At 50.0% G+C, this 16,985-nt stretch overlaps 1 protein-coding gene across 1 annotated transcript in view; it reads left to right on the forward strand.

Annotated features, from left to right (window-relative positions):
- Window positions 1-16,985, forward strand: part of CC2D1B (coiled-coil and C2 domain containing 1B) — a 654,195-nt gene that overhangs the window by 582,649 nt on the left and 54,561 nt on the right. Inside the window, exon 23 of the mRNA XM_085602619.1 lies at window positions 197-290. Within this exon, the coding sequence (XP_085458745.1) occupies window positions 197-290 (94 nt within the window). The remainder of the gene's footprint in view (window positions 1-196; window positions 291-16,985) is intronic.

Consider the following 16,985-nt stretch of genomic DNA (forward strand, 5'->3'; position numbering starts at 1 on the left):
TGTATCTCTTCTTATATCACTGCAGCACGACTGCCTCTGCAGCACTGTTACTCCGCACCCAATAGCAACACAATTCATACCTACATGCTATTAATACATCAGGGTACATGAAGACAATTCTTTGTTCAACCAGTTCATTGAAATTCAGGTCTTGCTTATTGCTCACAAAGTAACATTGTTCATTTCTTTCTCGTAGGTCTTTTTTCTTCAGAAGTGACAAATTGGTTGGAACAGCTCAGTTAAAACTGGACAGACTTGAATCTGAATGCGAAATCCGAGAAATAATTGAGGTGCATAATTTGTTTTTTATGTGTGTTTTCTTAATGAAAATTGCAACTGTAAGATAAAACCTTTCCACAGTAATTTAAATTTGTAAATTTCGGTTGTGTCTCCAGCCTTCCCGAAGTGCAAGGAAGGCAATGTCCACATAGACCATTAGAGTTAATCTAGATATAGGTGGAGGAAAGCGGGAAGGGGAAAAGAAGGCGGCTATAATGTCACATTATCTATATTGAAAAATAGAAAGTTATAAAAGGCACCTAACCAGTGCCTTCATTATCTTCAATGAGAAAGAGAAAAATGTCTGCAGCTCACACCTCACTGACTCACCTGGCTTGAAGCTATAAGTGCTCTATAAGCTTTAAGCCATATATTGGGTCTATCATGCAGTCCTCTCCGAAAGTAAGTGTGGAATTTGATTTTGCTGCTGTTTTTTATTCACTCTCTCTTTAATGCTTACAAGAGTTTCAGGCGGCAGTGGTCTGAGGAAAAAATAGGATTTCCCCAAAAGGTGCAATCTGACAGCATACCAGATTGTTGTCTCAATATCTGAAACTATCATTTCTTTTTTGGTCAGCTGCACTTATGGTGGTGTAGCCTGTAGTTTCCTGCATTACCTGGGAAAGGCAAATATCTTGCTCCCATTCAGGAGTAAATGGCTGTTCATGTTGGATCATTGGGTAATGCTTTCCCCCTGCTTAGAGCTCCCTAAGCCAGTTTTGAATATACTGGCTTCCTGACTTTTTGCATTCAGTGCTCTTTGTGGCAATCCTGAAAGCTTCATTGTCTTCAGTTTTCTAAGGTAGTCACCCCAAACACTTCTGCATTAAAAAAAATATTGATTTTAGTAACATTCAGAAACGCGCTATTTCTCTCACTAGAACATTTTTTAAAACAATTAGTTTTTGAAAATGTACAATTTCTTCAACTTGTGTTGTCATAAGTGAACCATACATATTGTCACCCTCAATATACCTGAACGTCTTTTGTTCTAGTATCGGATTCACTTTCCCATTAACATTCTAGTTACTTTACCTTATTTCTTTCACGTTGTAGTTGAATTCTTGTTATCTGTTTGTACATTACTCCAACTAACCTGTTTACAAAGGAACTATGGCTTTTGTGTTTCATTTGGCTGCAATGGATGTACATCTTTTCAATCTTAGAGTTCCTATTTGTAGAGTTAATTAACCGCTTGTAAGAAATACACATGTACATTAAAAGACATGGCAAAGATGAAACTTGCTGGAGCTAAAATTCAGAGATGTTGCATATTATTGCCAACTCAACCCGGCAAAGCCGATTTCTTCCTATTCACGTTTCTGATTCCAGAATTCATAGGGAATTCATTTCTTCACTGAAGCATAAGCCTGATTCATCAACACACAATCATCTGATCAATGATGCTGCTTCTTTTGGCTTGTAAATGCAGCTGTTTGTAAGACCTTTTTGTAGTAATTACACGAGGCAGAACGTAGTAAACTGCAAGTCTTTAATCATACCAACTCCTACGGGCACAACCGCTTGCTTGTTGCTGTTACAGTGATCTAAAACTGTCATCGCCCAACTGTCAACTGTCAGCACCCCCACGTCACGGAGGGCAGCGCGAGACATTCTAAGTAAACCTCGCGCTCTAGCAGCGCGAGGCAAAGCAGGCCACTACATATCTCCTTTCCTTAGAAAAAAGAGAAGCAGAGAGAGAGCAGCGATAAGGAGGAAAAGGACATAGAAGAAAATGGAAGTAGAAAGGAAAAGAAAAGAAAAGGAAAAAAAGGAAAGAAAACCCGTAAGAGAGTGGGAGAGAGAGAGAGAGAGAGAGAGAGAGAGAGAGAGAAAAAGTGCATAAGAAACACAAACATCATTGACGGTATCTAACCGGAATATTAACTGTTCTGGTACTCCTCCTGACAGTGGCGTGGCTGGGAGGAGAATTAGGGACATCAGGTTTACCGTGAGAGATCTTAAGAGAGGCCTCACTTCTCGACCTGGGATACTTGACATCATTGAGCATATTTTTAACTTTCGCCACCTTGTTACTATTCCACCAGTCTTTTCCATTTACTCGAACAGCATTACCACACACTTTATCCACCACTACAATTTCCCCATACTTGGCTTCACCTTTCCTTACAAAGCCTGGTTTCTTTATTCTGATCCTGTCTCCCACAGTAAATTCTCTGGTCTTAACACGCTTCCTTCCATCAAAGTACTCCTTTTGTTTGACCTGGACTTCAGCAGACTTGGACCTCACTTTTTCATCCAATTCTTGGGGAGAAGAATACGATTTATTCCATTTAGACATCCAAGCCGGTCTAAACTCGGTACATGGTTTCCTACCTCTCAGTAGTTCAAAGGGGGACACCCCAGTAGACGAATGGGGGGTGGTTCTATAAAACCACAACATAGTCCTAACACTATGGGGAACATCTTTGTGGTGGGCGAGAGCCCATTTGACACAATCACCTATGACTCTGTTTAGTCTCTCCACCAAGCCATTGGTTTGGGGATGATAGAGAGAACTACGGTGATGAATGATGGCAGATTCTCTAAGAAACTCTTGTACCTCAGATGATACGAATTGTACCCCGTTATCTGAGATTAAAGTTTGAGGAAACCCTTCTCTCATAAATGTATCCCTTAAAAAGTCAATGATTTCTTGGGAATCAACCTTAGAAACAAACTTGGCCTCGGGCCACTTAGTGTAGTAGTCCACCATGACAATGGCGAATTTGCACTGATTGGGAAGGCTGTGAAAGGGACCTAGGACATCTATGCCGAGTTTCTCCCACGGGCCACCCGGGAGAGGAATGGGAGTGAGGGGGGGACAACTAGTGTGGAAACTTTTGTCACTTGACGCACACACGGTGCAATCTTGCACCATTTCCTCAATGTCTCTATCCATTTTGGGCCACCAAAAGTACTCTCTTACTCTACGCTTGGTTAATGTGGCACCCAGGTGCCCCTCATGTGCTTTGGTGAGAAGAGTGGGTCTGATGTCCACAGGTGGAACAAGTTTCTCTAACCTGAAGACCAGACCATCCTCTATCGAGAGTTCATCACACACCTTGACATAGGGTTGTAACCAGACATCTACATTCCTTTCCCTGGGCCACCCTTGGGAAATATATTTCATCAGTTTTATAAAGACTTCGTCTCCAGCTAACGCCTCCCTCCATTTTTGCTGATCAATAGTACAAACATTACTAAGTTCAACACTGGCTATAATACAATCTTCCTTCTCATCAAAACAGCATTCATCTACGCCTTGTATGTCCTGACTCGTATTAGCAGGCAAGCGTGACAGTGCGTCCGCTCTTACATTTTTCCCCCCAGCAATATGTACAATTTCAAAGTTGTATTGTAAGAGTTTGGAGGCTAGGCGTGCGATACGGGGAGTGGCCCCCCGGCTGTTGGTGCACCCTAAAATCGCCACTAATGGTTTGTGGTCCGTTTGCAGAATGAATTTCTGTCCCCACAAATAGTTTTTAAACTTTTCAATGCCCCACCAACATGCTAGAAGCTCCTTTTCAATGACCGAATAGTGAGTTTCAGCCTCTCTTAGTACTCTGGATGCAAACCCAACAGTGTGTTCCTCTTTGTCAACCATCTGTGTCAGCACAGCGCCCAGACCATAACTGCTGGCATCAACGGTTAGCGTACACTGGACCCCTTGTACGAACGGCTTCAAGGCTTTGACCGTGCTGAGTTGTTCCTTGATCCAGTCAAAGGCGGCCTTGCATTCGTCATCCCACACAAATTCATTTCTGTCTTGGAGCAACTTTGAAATGGGACGAATTTTTGTAGCGTAGTCTTGAATAAAGCGGGCATAAAATTCTGTGAGACCTAACAGAGACTTGACACCAGCTTTGTCTTTGGGAGCGGAAGCATCAACAATGGCTTGAACCAAACTCGGTTTAGGCATGACACCCTCACTCGATATAGTGTGACCCAGATAATCCATCTTGTCTTTAGAGAATTCACACTTGTCCCTTTTTAGGACCACCCCATGTTCCTGAAATATGGACAGGATCTTGTTTAACGCAATGTCGTGTTCTTGTTGGTCTCTCGCGAACAACAGGATGTCATCCTGGAATATAGCAACATTCTTTATTCCCTTCAGTAGGTTAACCATGACCCTCTGAAACACAGAGGCTGCTGAGGCCAACCCAAAGGGCATGCGACAAAACTGGAACAGTCCTGCCGGGGAGTTGAACGCTGTAAAATGGCGTGAATCCTTGTCCAGTTCAATTTGGTGATACGCCGAGGCCAGGTCGAGTTTGGTGAAAACCTTGGCACCTTCGACTACACCCAGCATTTCCGAAATGTTCGGTAGGGGATGCGAATCCACCCAGATGACCTTGTTTAAATTGCGCAAATCGATGCAGATCCTGAGATCATTATTTTTCTTCCTTGCAACGACCAATGCTGAAGACCAGTCAGACGACTCTATGGGTTCAATAACCCCTCTTTTTTGCATTGACAAAAGTTCTTTCTCCAGGTCTCCTCTGATACTGAAAGGGATACTCCTTATTTTGTGTTTTACAGGTACTGCATCATTCTTTATCTTGATCTTGTGTTTGAATCCTTTGATTTTCCCCAATTCACCTGAAAACACTCTGGGATATTTATTGAGTAGTTCCTCGACCTGTGTTTGGTCCCGAACCACTAGAATCTGTTCCTTGGCTCCAGGGCACAACATCATACTGAACTGACCTTGGTGGAACCATCCTAATATGTCTAGTCCATTGACAGCGACATAGACTTTTCCATAAATGTGTCTGTTCTTGAAGATCAAGATGTCCTCAAAGTACCCCATCAATTCTATACTTCTCCCTTCATAGGATACAGGCTCACGGTCTGGCGGTAGCAGAGGTCTGTTACCCCACTTTCTCCTGAACAAAGATTCACTGATCATAGTGATCCTTGCCCCAGAATCTACGAGCAGCCTTACACTCTCTTCCCCTACCCCGATGATGGCATAGGGATCGACACAGTCATCAGGGTTACCACTTTTTATGTCCCCTTCCCTGACAACCACTACCATGTCCTTTAGTTCGCACAGGGTGTCGTCACTGTCACTCCCACTAGCATCCATGGCACATGCTACAGGTTCTTTCTTATATTTGTGGCTTTGACATACTTTGTCGAAATGTCCCAATTTCCCACATTTGCGACAGGTTGCATTTCTCGCAGGACATGGTCTACCGTTTTTCACATGGGAGGGATATCCACACCTGTAACATAAATCTGTCCTTTTGAAGAAATTATTTTGTTGATAATCCTTTTTTCTTTCATGCTTTTTAAAGCGGACAGGGGTAACAACTTCAATACTTTTACTTTCCAGTTCCTTTATGGAAGTTTGTGACGTTTCAATGCTTTTCGCTATGCGAATAGATTCATCCAGTGAGGGATTTTCCAAAGATAAAAGTTTTTGTCTTATAGTTTTGTCCAGACACTTCCCTATAAACTGATCACGAATCAACTGTTCACTGAAATTTTCAAATTCGCATTCTGCCACTAACTTCCTCAAAGCAGTAATGTATGTGTCTACATCTTCCTCACTTTTCTGCATTCTTTTAAAAAATTTGTGTCTAGACACCACCACACTGGGTTGCTTATCAAATCTGGCTTTTAATTTTTTCACTGTGTCTTTGTATTCATCATTTTCTTCATCTTCTTCCCCTACTACATCCGGTAAATGTTTAAGGGTTTCTCTCCCTTCATACCCCAGGGAATGGAGTAGAAAAAACTTTTTCCTTTCAGCCCTGAACCTATGTGCTCCTATAGCACCCAAGTAATTTTCAAATGCGTCAAACCATTTCCTCCAAGGCACAGGAGGTTCACCGGGTGTGTCCAGAAAAGGAGAAGGTGGAAGAATGGACTGCATCATGAGAATTTTCCTCGTTCAAAGCAAGTCACAACTTATGAAACAGCCTCTGTGACCCCTACACAGAAGATGAGGTGAGAAATAATGTTTATATGATTGTGCAACTTAAGGTCGTGCCGAAATAACGTCGTTTTTGCCAAATGTAGATAACCCTTGTACATTGCTCCAAAACGTATGTTATGCTGCCCAGGGTTTTTCAGTCCACGATGACTTTTCCATACTAATGTTACTCAAAATTGGCCCAAATGTGCCTGTCGCTTTAAGAGCTGGGCGGGGTTACCACAACAACAGAGACGCGCGAAACGCCTCTGGAAGCACGTTCCCTCACCTCAGCTTGTAACGAACAGTAACCGGAGACGTCAGGAGGCAGGCGGTCACCGCTCCGTGAAAGGCTGAGGCAGGGAACCTTCACCGATCGTCGAATGAGGAGTGCGCCGGGCATCCAATACTTCAGGTACTATAACCGGAGTATGCTGTGGGTTCTGTAGGAGTCGTACTCGTCGCCAGTAAATCGTGTAGTAATTACACGAGGCAGAACGTAGTAAACTGCAAGTCTTTAATCATACCAACTCCTACGGGCACAACCGCTTGCTTGTTGCTGTTACAGTGATCTAAAACTGTCATCGCCCAACTGTCAACTGTCAGCACCCCCACGTCACGGAGGGCAGCGCGAGACATTCTAAGTACGCCTCGCGCTCTAGCAGCGCGAGGCAAAGCAGGCCACAACACTTTTGTTACCAATTCTTTAACATATACATAGGGTGACGTTGGTGCTGCCCCAGAGAATTATTGCTCTCTCACGTCATGTTATTGGCTGAGGCAGTACCTGTGTTGTAATGCATGGCTGACTGTTTTACATCCAAATAGTATATTCAATCCTTATTTATTCAATTATTTGTTAGTAAGTTTATTCTGGACCTTCTTCTCAGTCATTTATTTATGTTACTGCCTTCCCCTTTTCATGGTTCAGCAATAACCTTTTAGAAACTGCTTGGCCTTTCCACTGCAAGATTTCTGTGTACAAATAATTAAAATAATTCTTGTAAATGTGACACGACCCAGTGGTTTTTCTTCTGGCTGCTGAATGTTTTACCACTTTTATTTAAACCTGTATTTTGCCAAAACATGTACATGTTTTCTGTTTAAAGAGTCCCAGCAGGTCCCGGCTCTATGCCTCTGAATGTTCTGCTGCACAGGAGGTTCTCATTATCACATGCTGCTTTCAAAACATGTATTTCACAGAAATCTATATCCCATTCCCTAGTGCGATTTAACTCCTTTATTTATTCTTCTTAAATTTGATCAGCTTGAAGATTTTCTGTCTCATCTTTCAGCCCAATTATATTTCTTGATATGAATCATAAATTATAATGGACAAAAAGCTGAAACCTCTCCACTTTCCCAGATCACAATGGCTTCCGCTCTTGGAGGAGATTGATGATTCAGCTTCAGATGCTTTGCCTATGGAGGATAAGGGATATGATGGATGATCATGAGACTGATCCGCTCCTCCTTCCACCTTACAGTACTGATTCTGTGGCCTTTACTTGGACCTATAAAATTCCAGTGGCCTAGACACTTCATCGGACCTACTCCTCTGGCCCTGCTTTGGAGAAGGTTTTACAACAGGCATCTGGAAAGTGACGTAAGGTATGGAATTTACTTTCCAAAAGTAAAATCTAACATTGTGACAGAAATCATGCAACCTTCGACAGCAACGGCAGAACCATTACTTCCTTTTAATGAGGTCTTCCTGTACCCTATCTTGGCTCCATGGAATTAACCTTTTTCAGCCCGGCAGTCCACAGGTAGGTTGACTGACACCATAGCCCTACTCTGGATGATACACATCTTTTATTCAGTCACTGAAGCATCTGGTTGTTCAAACATTGTCATCAAATGAGAACCCCCATGAGGGCGTGGCTGGGCGCGCTTGCAAGATGGTCGCAAGCGAGTGAAGCTCCCGCCGCCCGGTGCCGTTATCCTGCCGTTTTCCTCCTGGCTGGGCTTCTTTCTGGGCGCCGCCGGCAGCGGGGCCCGAGTTTCCTGCCGCCACACGGTGCGAGTTGGTTGGCGCAGCTGCTTGACACACCGGCTTCGCAGTTCAGAAGTTGATGCCGACGGGCGCGGTGAAGTGGGCGTGAGCCGCAGCCAGCTGCAGCAAGTAATTTAGCCCGTGGCTCGCCACGAGGAGCCCAGGCCGCGCTGGCTGGAGCGCCGGTGGTGGAGGTGGTGTAGCGCCGCCGGACCTTCTCGTGTGGTGCCCTGGGCCAGCGGTGACTGCGGGAGGCGGACCGGTTATGCTGTGAATTGCGGGGAATGCCCTGACCTCGCGAGATGCCCTGGACATAGCATCGAGGGTGACGGAGGCGCGGGGACGGTCACGGCCTGCTGGTGGCGCCGCTGGGCGCGCAGATTGAAGGCGTAGTGGTGCGGCGGGACCCCTGCGGACTTCCTGGGGTGCTGCTGCCACCTTGCCAGAACACCTGAGGTGCCCCGGTGAGTGGACTGCCTGAGCGCTTGGTGGCGATCCCCCGGAGGGGTTCCGCAGACCGGACAGACGCGGTGAGATGGCCGCGAAGGTGAGGCGGACCTCCCTGCATACCACGGTGGAGTGGTGGGCCCGACGCCGGACAATGGGGTAGCCCTCATCGTAGTGGATTGCCCTGAGAACTGCTGCTACGGTACGGGGACCTGGAGCCTTGGGGGCCCACAGTTTGCAGTTTAGTGGGTGATCAGTGGACGACCTGGTACCGGACTGCGAGGTGAGCGGAGTTGGCGGAGGGGGAGGCCGCCCGGCACTGGCATGAAGGGAGCACCTGGACCCCTTACGTATACCGAAGGTGCTGACGCGTGGTGGGGACGCCTGGAACCTTTACATGCAGTGCGGCACTGAGGGAACAGGAGAAGCACGGACTGACCTGCGGGTGCTGGTGGTGGCGCGCGCCGCATGAGGTGCCCTGGCATAACTGGAGTTGGGGTGCCGTTGCCTGTGCCACTCCTGTAGTACCGGGGTGGTGCCCAGCAGTCGGTGATTGCACTGGAGCAGCTGCCAGGGGGAGAGGCGGCGGATATCCATCAGCCCTACTTACTGAGGGACGCCGATGTTCAGATGGAGGAGGGGTGCCCGACAGGGGACCCTGGCACATCGGGGGAGTGACGTGTGACAGCCACTGTGGGTCCGCGAAATCCGTGAGTAACAGGAAGCTGGTACCTCCTGGTCGGTGGCTGCGGACCCTGCAGGGGGAGCTCTGGCTTTCCCTCTCCTTCCTCCACCCTTGCCGCATTACCGGAGGGACTGTGGTGTCAACTCTCTCCTGCTGTGGTGGACTGAGGGTCTGGGCCCGGGCCGCCTGCCTGGTGCTGGGGTTACCAGCAGATGCCTTCGGCGCAGCAATTGGTCATGGGCCGGCTACGAAACGCGTCAAATGAAGGCCGGACACTGACGGCGGGTTCTGGCCCCATGCCGGGATGCCGCGGTGAAAGCGTGGAGCCTCAGGCGGCGGTGCTTGCGGCGAAACTGGACACAGTGCTAGCTGCAGTGGAGCGAATTGGCTCTACCCTGGAGCAGACGAAGGCTTCCCTAGAGTCCCGGATTGATAAAGTCACGGTGGACTTCACCCTTCTTCATGCGGACCACCGCAAGTTAGCGGACACAGTGGCCCAGCAACGCCAAACGCTCCAGGATGTCCAACCAGTGGTGAACAATCACACTGTAACCTTGCAGGACCTAATAGATCGCGTCCACACTCTTGAAGATCGGGTCGAGGATGCCGAAGGGCGATCCCGGCGTAGTGTTATCAGAGTGGTGGGATTACCGGAGGGCGAGGAGGGACAACAACCAGAGCAGTACGTTGAGAGGTGGCTTTGAGATCTGCTCACTCCAGGGGTGCTCTCTCCGCAGTTTGTGGTGGAGCGGGCCCACAGGGTCCCGGCACAGCAGCCCAAGCCTGGGGCTCGGCCCCGTCCCTTTCTGTTCAAACTTCTCAATTACCGGGACAGGGATGTGGTGCTTTGCGAGACCAGGAAGTTGGGCGCAATCACAGTGGGCAGGTGATGTTCTTCCCGAATTACATGGCGGTGGTGCAGAGGCGGAGGAGCAGCTACCTGGCGGTGAAGCGCCAACTGCGTGACCTGGAGATCCCATACTCTCTGCTATACCCGTCGCGCCTCAGAGTGGTCACAAAGGAAGGGACCCGCTTCTTCGACGCCCCGTCGGAGGTCTGGGACTGGCTGGAGGAGACGGGCGGTTTGGGGGACAGAGACCTCCGGATCCGGAACTTGGCAATCAGCGGGGGGGGGAGGCCCCGGCCGCGGCGGCGGAGGGGGTCCTGTAGAGATGCAGGGTTGGGCCCGGGGGTGGCGCCTAGCCCGGAGCGGATGCGCCTAGAACGCCAAGGAGCTCTGGAAGCGGTGGCAACCCTCGGGTCTACAAGTAGTCAGGGAGATACGGTCATTCACAGACATAGCGAACCCGGGACCAGCAGATCATCCTCTCCGTCCACCATGCTCTCCGAGGACCAACTAATGCCACTAGTGACTCCCCAGACTTCTAACCAGATCATGTGAGCCAGGAGCGGCGTGATGACAGCGCCCATTGGCATGCACGTCAACAAGGGATAGACAATGAGTCATGGTGGCTGACTGCTTACAGATTCTGTTGTATAATGTGGTATAGTGCTGCGTGATGGCACCGCTGCGTCTATTTGGTCGCTGCATGTGTGCGGTGGGACGGGAGGCCCTGCTCGAGGGAGAGACTGCGCGCCAAGCGTAATTTGCAGCAGGTGGCGTAGACAGCTGCAGTTGGGTTACCCACCCATGCTTGGCCAAGACCATGCTACAGGAGGCACCTACAGCGCGCACAGGGGCACCGCGGTAGGGGAGCAGCTCACGGTAGCTATAGCCACACTAAGCACCCGTTAGCCACTACCTGGCTTAGTTTCACTTTATAAGCGTTTAGCTTACAGTTTGGACGAATGCCCGTACAGGGTTTGCCCTGATAGTTATACTGTTTTTGATGTTCAGCTCGCGTGCTTGACAACACGTATATGTTTCTTTGTTCTGTTTATCAATGCAGCGCAACGGCTTGACATATAGAGCCCATGTTCCTCCCGTTGGTCGATCGGACCCCGGTCCCGTCACCTATGCAGTCTTTAATTGCTTTAAATGGCCACCACCAACATAATCACATGGAATATTCGGGGCATGCATACGCCAGCGCGTAGATATTCAATTTTCGCTTATTTGCAGAGACACAAGGCGGCCATAGCCCTCCTTCAGGAGACTCACATGACACAGTCAGAAATAGCCCGGTTGCTCACCCGCTGGAGGGGTCAACTATTTGGAACTACATATTCTGCACACGCCAGGGGCACTTTAATCTGTTGGGAGCGGGCGCTCCGCTCACATGTACGGAGGTAGTAGTCGACCCGGCTGGACGATACACATTAGTGCGTGGGCGACTTAATGGACAACACGTATTACTAGGCTCATTGTACGCCCCGAACGTTGAAAAATCGGCATTTCTTGCCCATCTGTCCACGGTGTTGGCACCGTACGCGGGTCTCCCCTGGCTACTGGGCGGGGATTTAACTCAGTCCTCGGCGTACGTCTTGACCGGTCCTTTCCGCCCCTCCGTAATACACAAGTGGGTTCGAATGTACAGACTCTGAATGACTGGATATCGCGCTGGGCATTGGTCGATGTGTGGCGCAATTTACACCCCGATGACCGCGTCTACTCGTACTATTCGTCGGTACATGACCTCCATGTGCGTCTTGACAGGGTGATGGGCTCCTATTCTTTGCTTCCCCTGTTAGATCAGGCAGAATATCTAGGTCGGACACACTCCTATCATAATCCTCTTAGACTGTGCCTCCGATGGAACCCCGGCCGTCCCCCAATCCCCACATGGCGCCTCCAATCAGCGGCTCTGGAAGAAGCAGAATTCCGTGCATCCTTGGGCATCGCGATAGAGCAGTTTTTTGATCTGAATGAGGGCACTACGAGCAGTGAACTGATAGAGTGGGATGCCCATAAGTCCACCATCAGGGGGCTTTGTTTAGGTGCGACGTGGAATATTCGCAAGCAACTTGCATTGTCACTTGCCACCTTGGAATCTCGCCTAATCTCGTGCGAGCGGCACGGGGAGGGCAGCGGTCGTGACTCTGCCCAGCTGATGAGGCTTCGGGCGCGCCATGCCAAGCTGCTGGAGCGCCTGCGTTGCCACAACTATGCGGCTCTCTCGGCTCGTGTTCATGCAACGTCAGACAGGGCGGGGAGGTTGCTGACCTGGCTGCTCAGACAGGAGACTGTTCACGCTCCGATAGGCGCTATACGCGGGCCCGACAGGTCCCTTGTATACACGCAGTGGGAGATTCATCAGGTAATGACGGCACACTACGCGTCTCTGTACCGCTCGACGGGACGCCGGCAGGCGCAAGACCTGGATCAGTTTTTGGAGGCTGCCTGTCTGCCCATGGTCCCAGATGAATACCAGGAGTGGCTCGAGAGCCCCCTCACTGCGGATGAGATCGGGGACGCGGTCGCCTCTTTGGCTTCCGGGAAGGCGCCGGGCCCTGGCGGGCTCCCGGCAAAATATTATAAGACCTATCGGGAATCACTGGTACCCAAATTGCACACTCTCTATCTGGCCGCCCTTGAGGAGCGTACCTTACCCGACTCAATGCGAGAGGCCTATTTTGTATCTCTGCTCAAGCCTGGGCGGGATCCCACCCAACTGGGGTCTTACCGCCCCCTTGCTCTGCTTAATGTGGATTATAAAATGTTGGCTAAGGTATTGGCGGAGCGCCTGGCGCCAGCGGTGCCGGTGCTGGTACATGTCGACCAAAATGGCTTCGTACCTCCCTTAACCTGCGGCGGTTCTTTCGAGTGGCATCAGATAGTGTCCAACAATGGCCTAGGGCGGGCTGCCTGGTTCTAGACCTTGAAAAGGCCTTCGACTGAATGGAATGGGGATATCTGGTGGCGGCATTGTCGTACTACGGGCTGGGCCTCGGCTTCCTTCAATTGGCAGCCCTTCTGAACAAGGACCCCACGGTGAGAGTGAGAACCGGGCCGTACATATCTGATGCTATCCCTATTAGCCGCGGCACTAGGCAGGGGTGCCCGCTCTCACCCCTCCTGTTTGAGCTCGCAATAGAGCCTCTGGCGGCCACGCTTCACAGGGAGCTGGCTGACGGCATCCCCCTGGGCAATGCGACACATCGGGTATCGCTTTATGCGGATGACCTGCTGGTCTTTGTCAGGGATGTGTCTCACATTCCCATTGACCTGGAGCGTATTCTGCTTAAATTCGAGGCCCTCTCAGGTCTCCGGGTGAACGCTGCTAAGTCCTGCCTATATGCGTTCCGAGCCGACACTCAAGACCAGAGTTATCATCTTAGGGGAGTGCAGGTACAATGGGGACCGGATACCTTTTGTTATCTGGGTATCCAGATATATCGTCAGCCAGCGGATCTTGTGGAGGGCAACTTGGGCAGAGCCGTATCCGCAGTCAGGACTCAGATGAGGTTCTGGGGTACACTTCCCTTCTCGGTCACGGGCCGAGTAGACTTAGTTAAAATGGTGATTTTACCCCGTCTCCTGTACTATTTCGCCAAACTTGCCTGTTTATGTTCCTGCGTCTTTCTTTACGTGTTTGGCGCGGTCCCTCCGGGACATCCTATGGGGTGCTACGCGTCACAGAGTTGCGTTACCCAAGCTGTACCTTCCCACTGACCAGGGGGGACTTGCAATACCTTGTTTTGAACATTATTATCTGACTGCGCAGCTACAGTGGATAGCCCGCTGGCTGGCAGACAGAGGCCGTGACTGCGGCACCCCCCCTTTCACTGGCTGACATCATTAAGCTCTTCCACCCGACCGCGAAGGTATCGAGGCCTGTACCTCTTCTTTTAGTGGTAGCTTACAAATGCTACCGCCGGTGCCTCCATCTTACCCGGACCTGGACTCCCTATGCCCCGGCCATACTGCTCGAAGGCTCTCCTAATGGCAGGGGGTGCTCAGTGCTTCGGAACTAGAGGACTGGAGCGCGACAGACATACACACCTTGGGGGACCTCTATCGGGACGGGACCCTTCTTTCGTTTGCCGTCCTGGCGGAGGAGACGGGGTTAGCTCCCGGCCACTTTCTTCATCACCGGTCTTTGGTGGCGACGCTCACGGGCTGTTGGGGAGACCTCAGGGAGGAGCCAGAGCAACATCTTACGGTACAATACCTCCATGTCATGGGGCGGGGGAGACATCTGGTTAAATGGTTCGTGGCGTCCTTGCGCACACATGCGGCGATTAGTTTGGCGCCGCTACGTGGTAAGTGGGAGGCGGATCTGGCCCAGCCCGTGACTGACAAGGAGTGGGACAGGGTGCTGCAGGGCCCAACGAGAATCCCCAGGAACATGCGCTTCCGCCAAATACAATTCTTCATCTTACACAGAGCATATCTCACGCCCGCCTCTATTAATAGATACTTTCACCGCACGGATACATGCTGCCCCCGCTGTGCGGAGCTAGACGTTGGCCTAATTCATATGCTGTGGAGCTGTCCTGTACTGAGTACATACTGGCAGGTAGTGCAGGAAGCACTCTGCGAGTGTACAGGTCGCGATATCCCGTTTGAGTTGCCAGCCTACCTATTACACCTCTTCCGCAGAACTCCTTCCACAAAGGTTACTTCTCGGTTCATTGACTTGGGGTTTGTGGTGGCGAAACGGCTTCTTACCAAGCGTTGGAAGGCGGCTGCTCCACCACACACGCGGGCATGGCGCGGTTCCTTTTTGGTATGGGCTAAGGCGGAGGGCACGGCCCTCTGGAGGGAGGAAACGCTAGGCCTCAGGAAGACGCCCATTGCAGCCCAGTGGGAGGCGCTTTTGCAGACAATGATGCGCTCAGGGGAGGATACCGCAGAGGCCTGTCAGGTACGCGATGAGGGCGCCATCCCGGGGGGTATGAAGTTGGTTTGTCCAGCCGAGTGCCATGGCGTGCGAGGGCATAGTCAGGTTGGCGGGGCACAAGAGCAAGCGCGACACCGTATGTGAAGCGGCCTGTGTGAGGAGGTATGGGGCTGCGGGGAACGACCTACGGGACATTGGGTGAGCAATACTTGGCCAATGGCCGGACTTTGCTGCTGTTGCTGTTCTGGTGGGGCGTTAGCTGTTTAGCCCCTGTTATTTTATGATTTGCTATCTGTTTATGGAGACACCCTAGGAGAGAATGGGTGAAGTATTAAGACTCTTGCTTTGGGGTCGCCCCCTCATGTGGTAGGATTTCAAAAACGGCTCTATAGTTGTTGCGACTGCTGAGAGGGCTTTCATTGTGGCAGGAGACCAGGAGGTACACTCATTCTCCACAGTCCATTGTATGCCCGTCCGAGTACATAACCATGGTATAAATGTTGCTGTACATTATTCTGTTTCCATAATGTGATGTACACCTTCTCAAAACCTCAATAAACAGATTTATAAATCAAATGAGAACCCCCATTGCCTTTCAACACTCTTCGTAACTGTCCTAAACAGGTAAGCCAAAAACCCTTGGGCCTTGGGTTGTAATGTGTTTGCCTTCTGCGTTTGGCCCTCCAGGCAGCTAATGCCACCTGGCATTTAGGTCGAAATGTTTCATTTCTTGTGGGAACTGGTGAAATAGCTATCAGAGCATATGAAAAAGCCATTCTCTGACCTGTTGAGTGATGGCCTGGGTGCCTTAAAACAAGCCTAGACTCTGTGGACACCGTTTCTCAGTCTTTGGGTATGGTTGTCCCTCTGCATCAGCATGTTTAGGTGCATTGCACTGAATTTTCATAAGATGTCTACATTTGTGTACATTCATTGTGATGGTAAGTGCTTGTTTGTAGACAAGGCCAATTTGTCATTGGAATGTTTCAAGAACAGTAGGCCTGGCCAGTACTGCACAGCATTTTTACCAACTATATTAGAATTGCCATGGTTATTCTAGGGCTGTCTAAACAAAGGCAGCTTTCTCCGCCCCTTTAAACTCCACTTCACCTATATCACTCTATTTGGGGCCAAGGAGGATATGAGTGTCGCCAGCAGCAGCAGATGCAATCCTCACTATCCACAGCCGGTTTCAAACCTCTCAGACTGTTCCCCACAGCAACACAACCTTTTGGTGGGAGAGTGGGTCTTCCATTGTGGTATCCATTTGGAGGAACTCAGGAGAGATCGCTGGGTCGTCCAATCATTGCACCAGAACTAGTCCTTTCCTTTCCTAATCTCCCCTCCAAACTGCCTCCCTTTCTTCAGGGTGTGCTCGCCAGCAGGCTGGAGGCAACAGGTAGAATACCAAGGAAGTCTCTCGGCTCAGGAGCAGACCTTCTAGCTGGTGCATTAGGATCCGCTCTGGTGGACGGATGCTTCAACCTTCTGAAGTATCACCCACTTTGCCTTCTGCTGGCTGAAGATACCATGGTCAAAGATACCTCCAAGCTGGGCTTGGGTGCTCATCTGGCCAACACGACCGCACGGGGCCTCTGATCTACATAGGAGCAGCTTCTGCTCATAAATGCACTTGAGCTGTTTGTGGGAGGTCTTGCCATAAAGTCCTTTCTTTCTTGCATCTCAAGAGGCGATGTGCAGATTTTGTCGGACTACACCATTCGCATCCATTACATAATCAAACAGAAAGGTGTTGGGTCATGAACCCTATGTTGGGAGGCATTTTTTGCCTGTGTACACTGGCACAGGAACCAAAGTCTTCCCTGTAGCTACCCATTTCACAAGTTCTCTCAGTGTGAAAGTGATGACCGCAGTCATCTCTGCAGAAGGACCATGAGTGGGAGCTGC

This window comes from Triturus cristatus, chromosome 4_2, assembly GCF_964204655.1.
Source record: "Triturus cristatus chromosome 4_2, aTriCri1.1, whole genome shotgun sequence".
Lineage (NCBI taxonomy): Eukaryota > Metazoa > Chordata > Amphibia > Caudata > Salamandridae > Triturus > Triturus cristatus.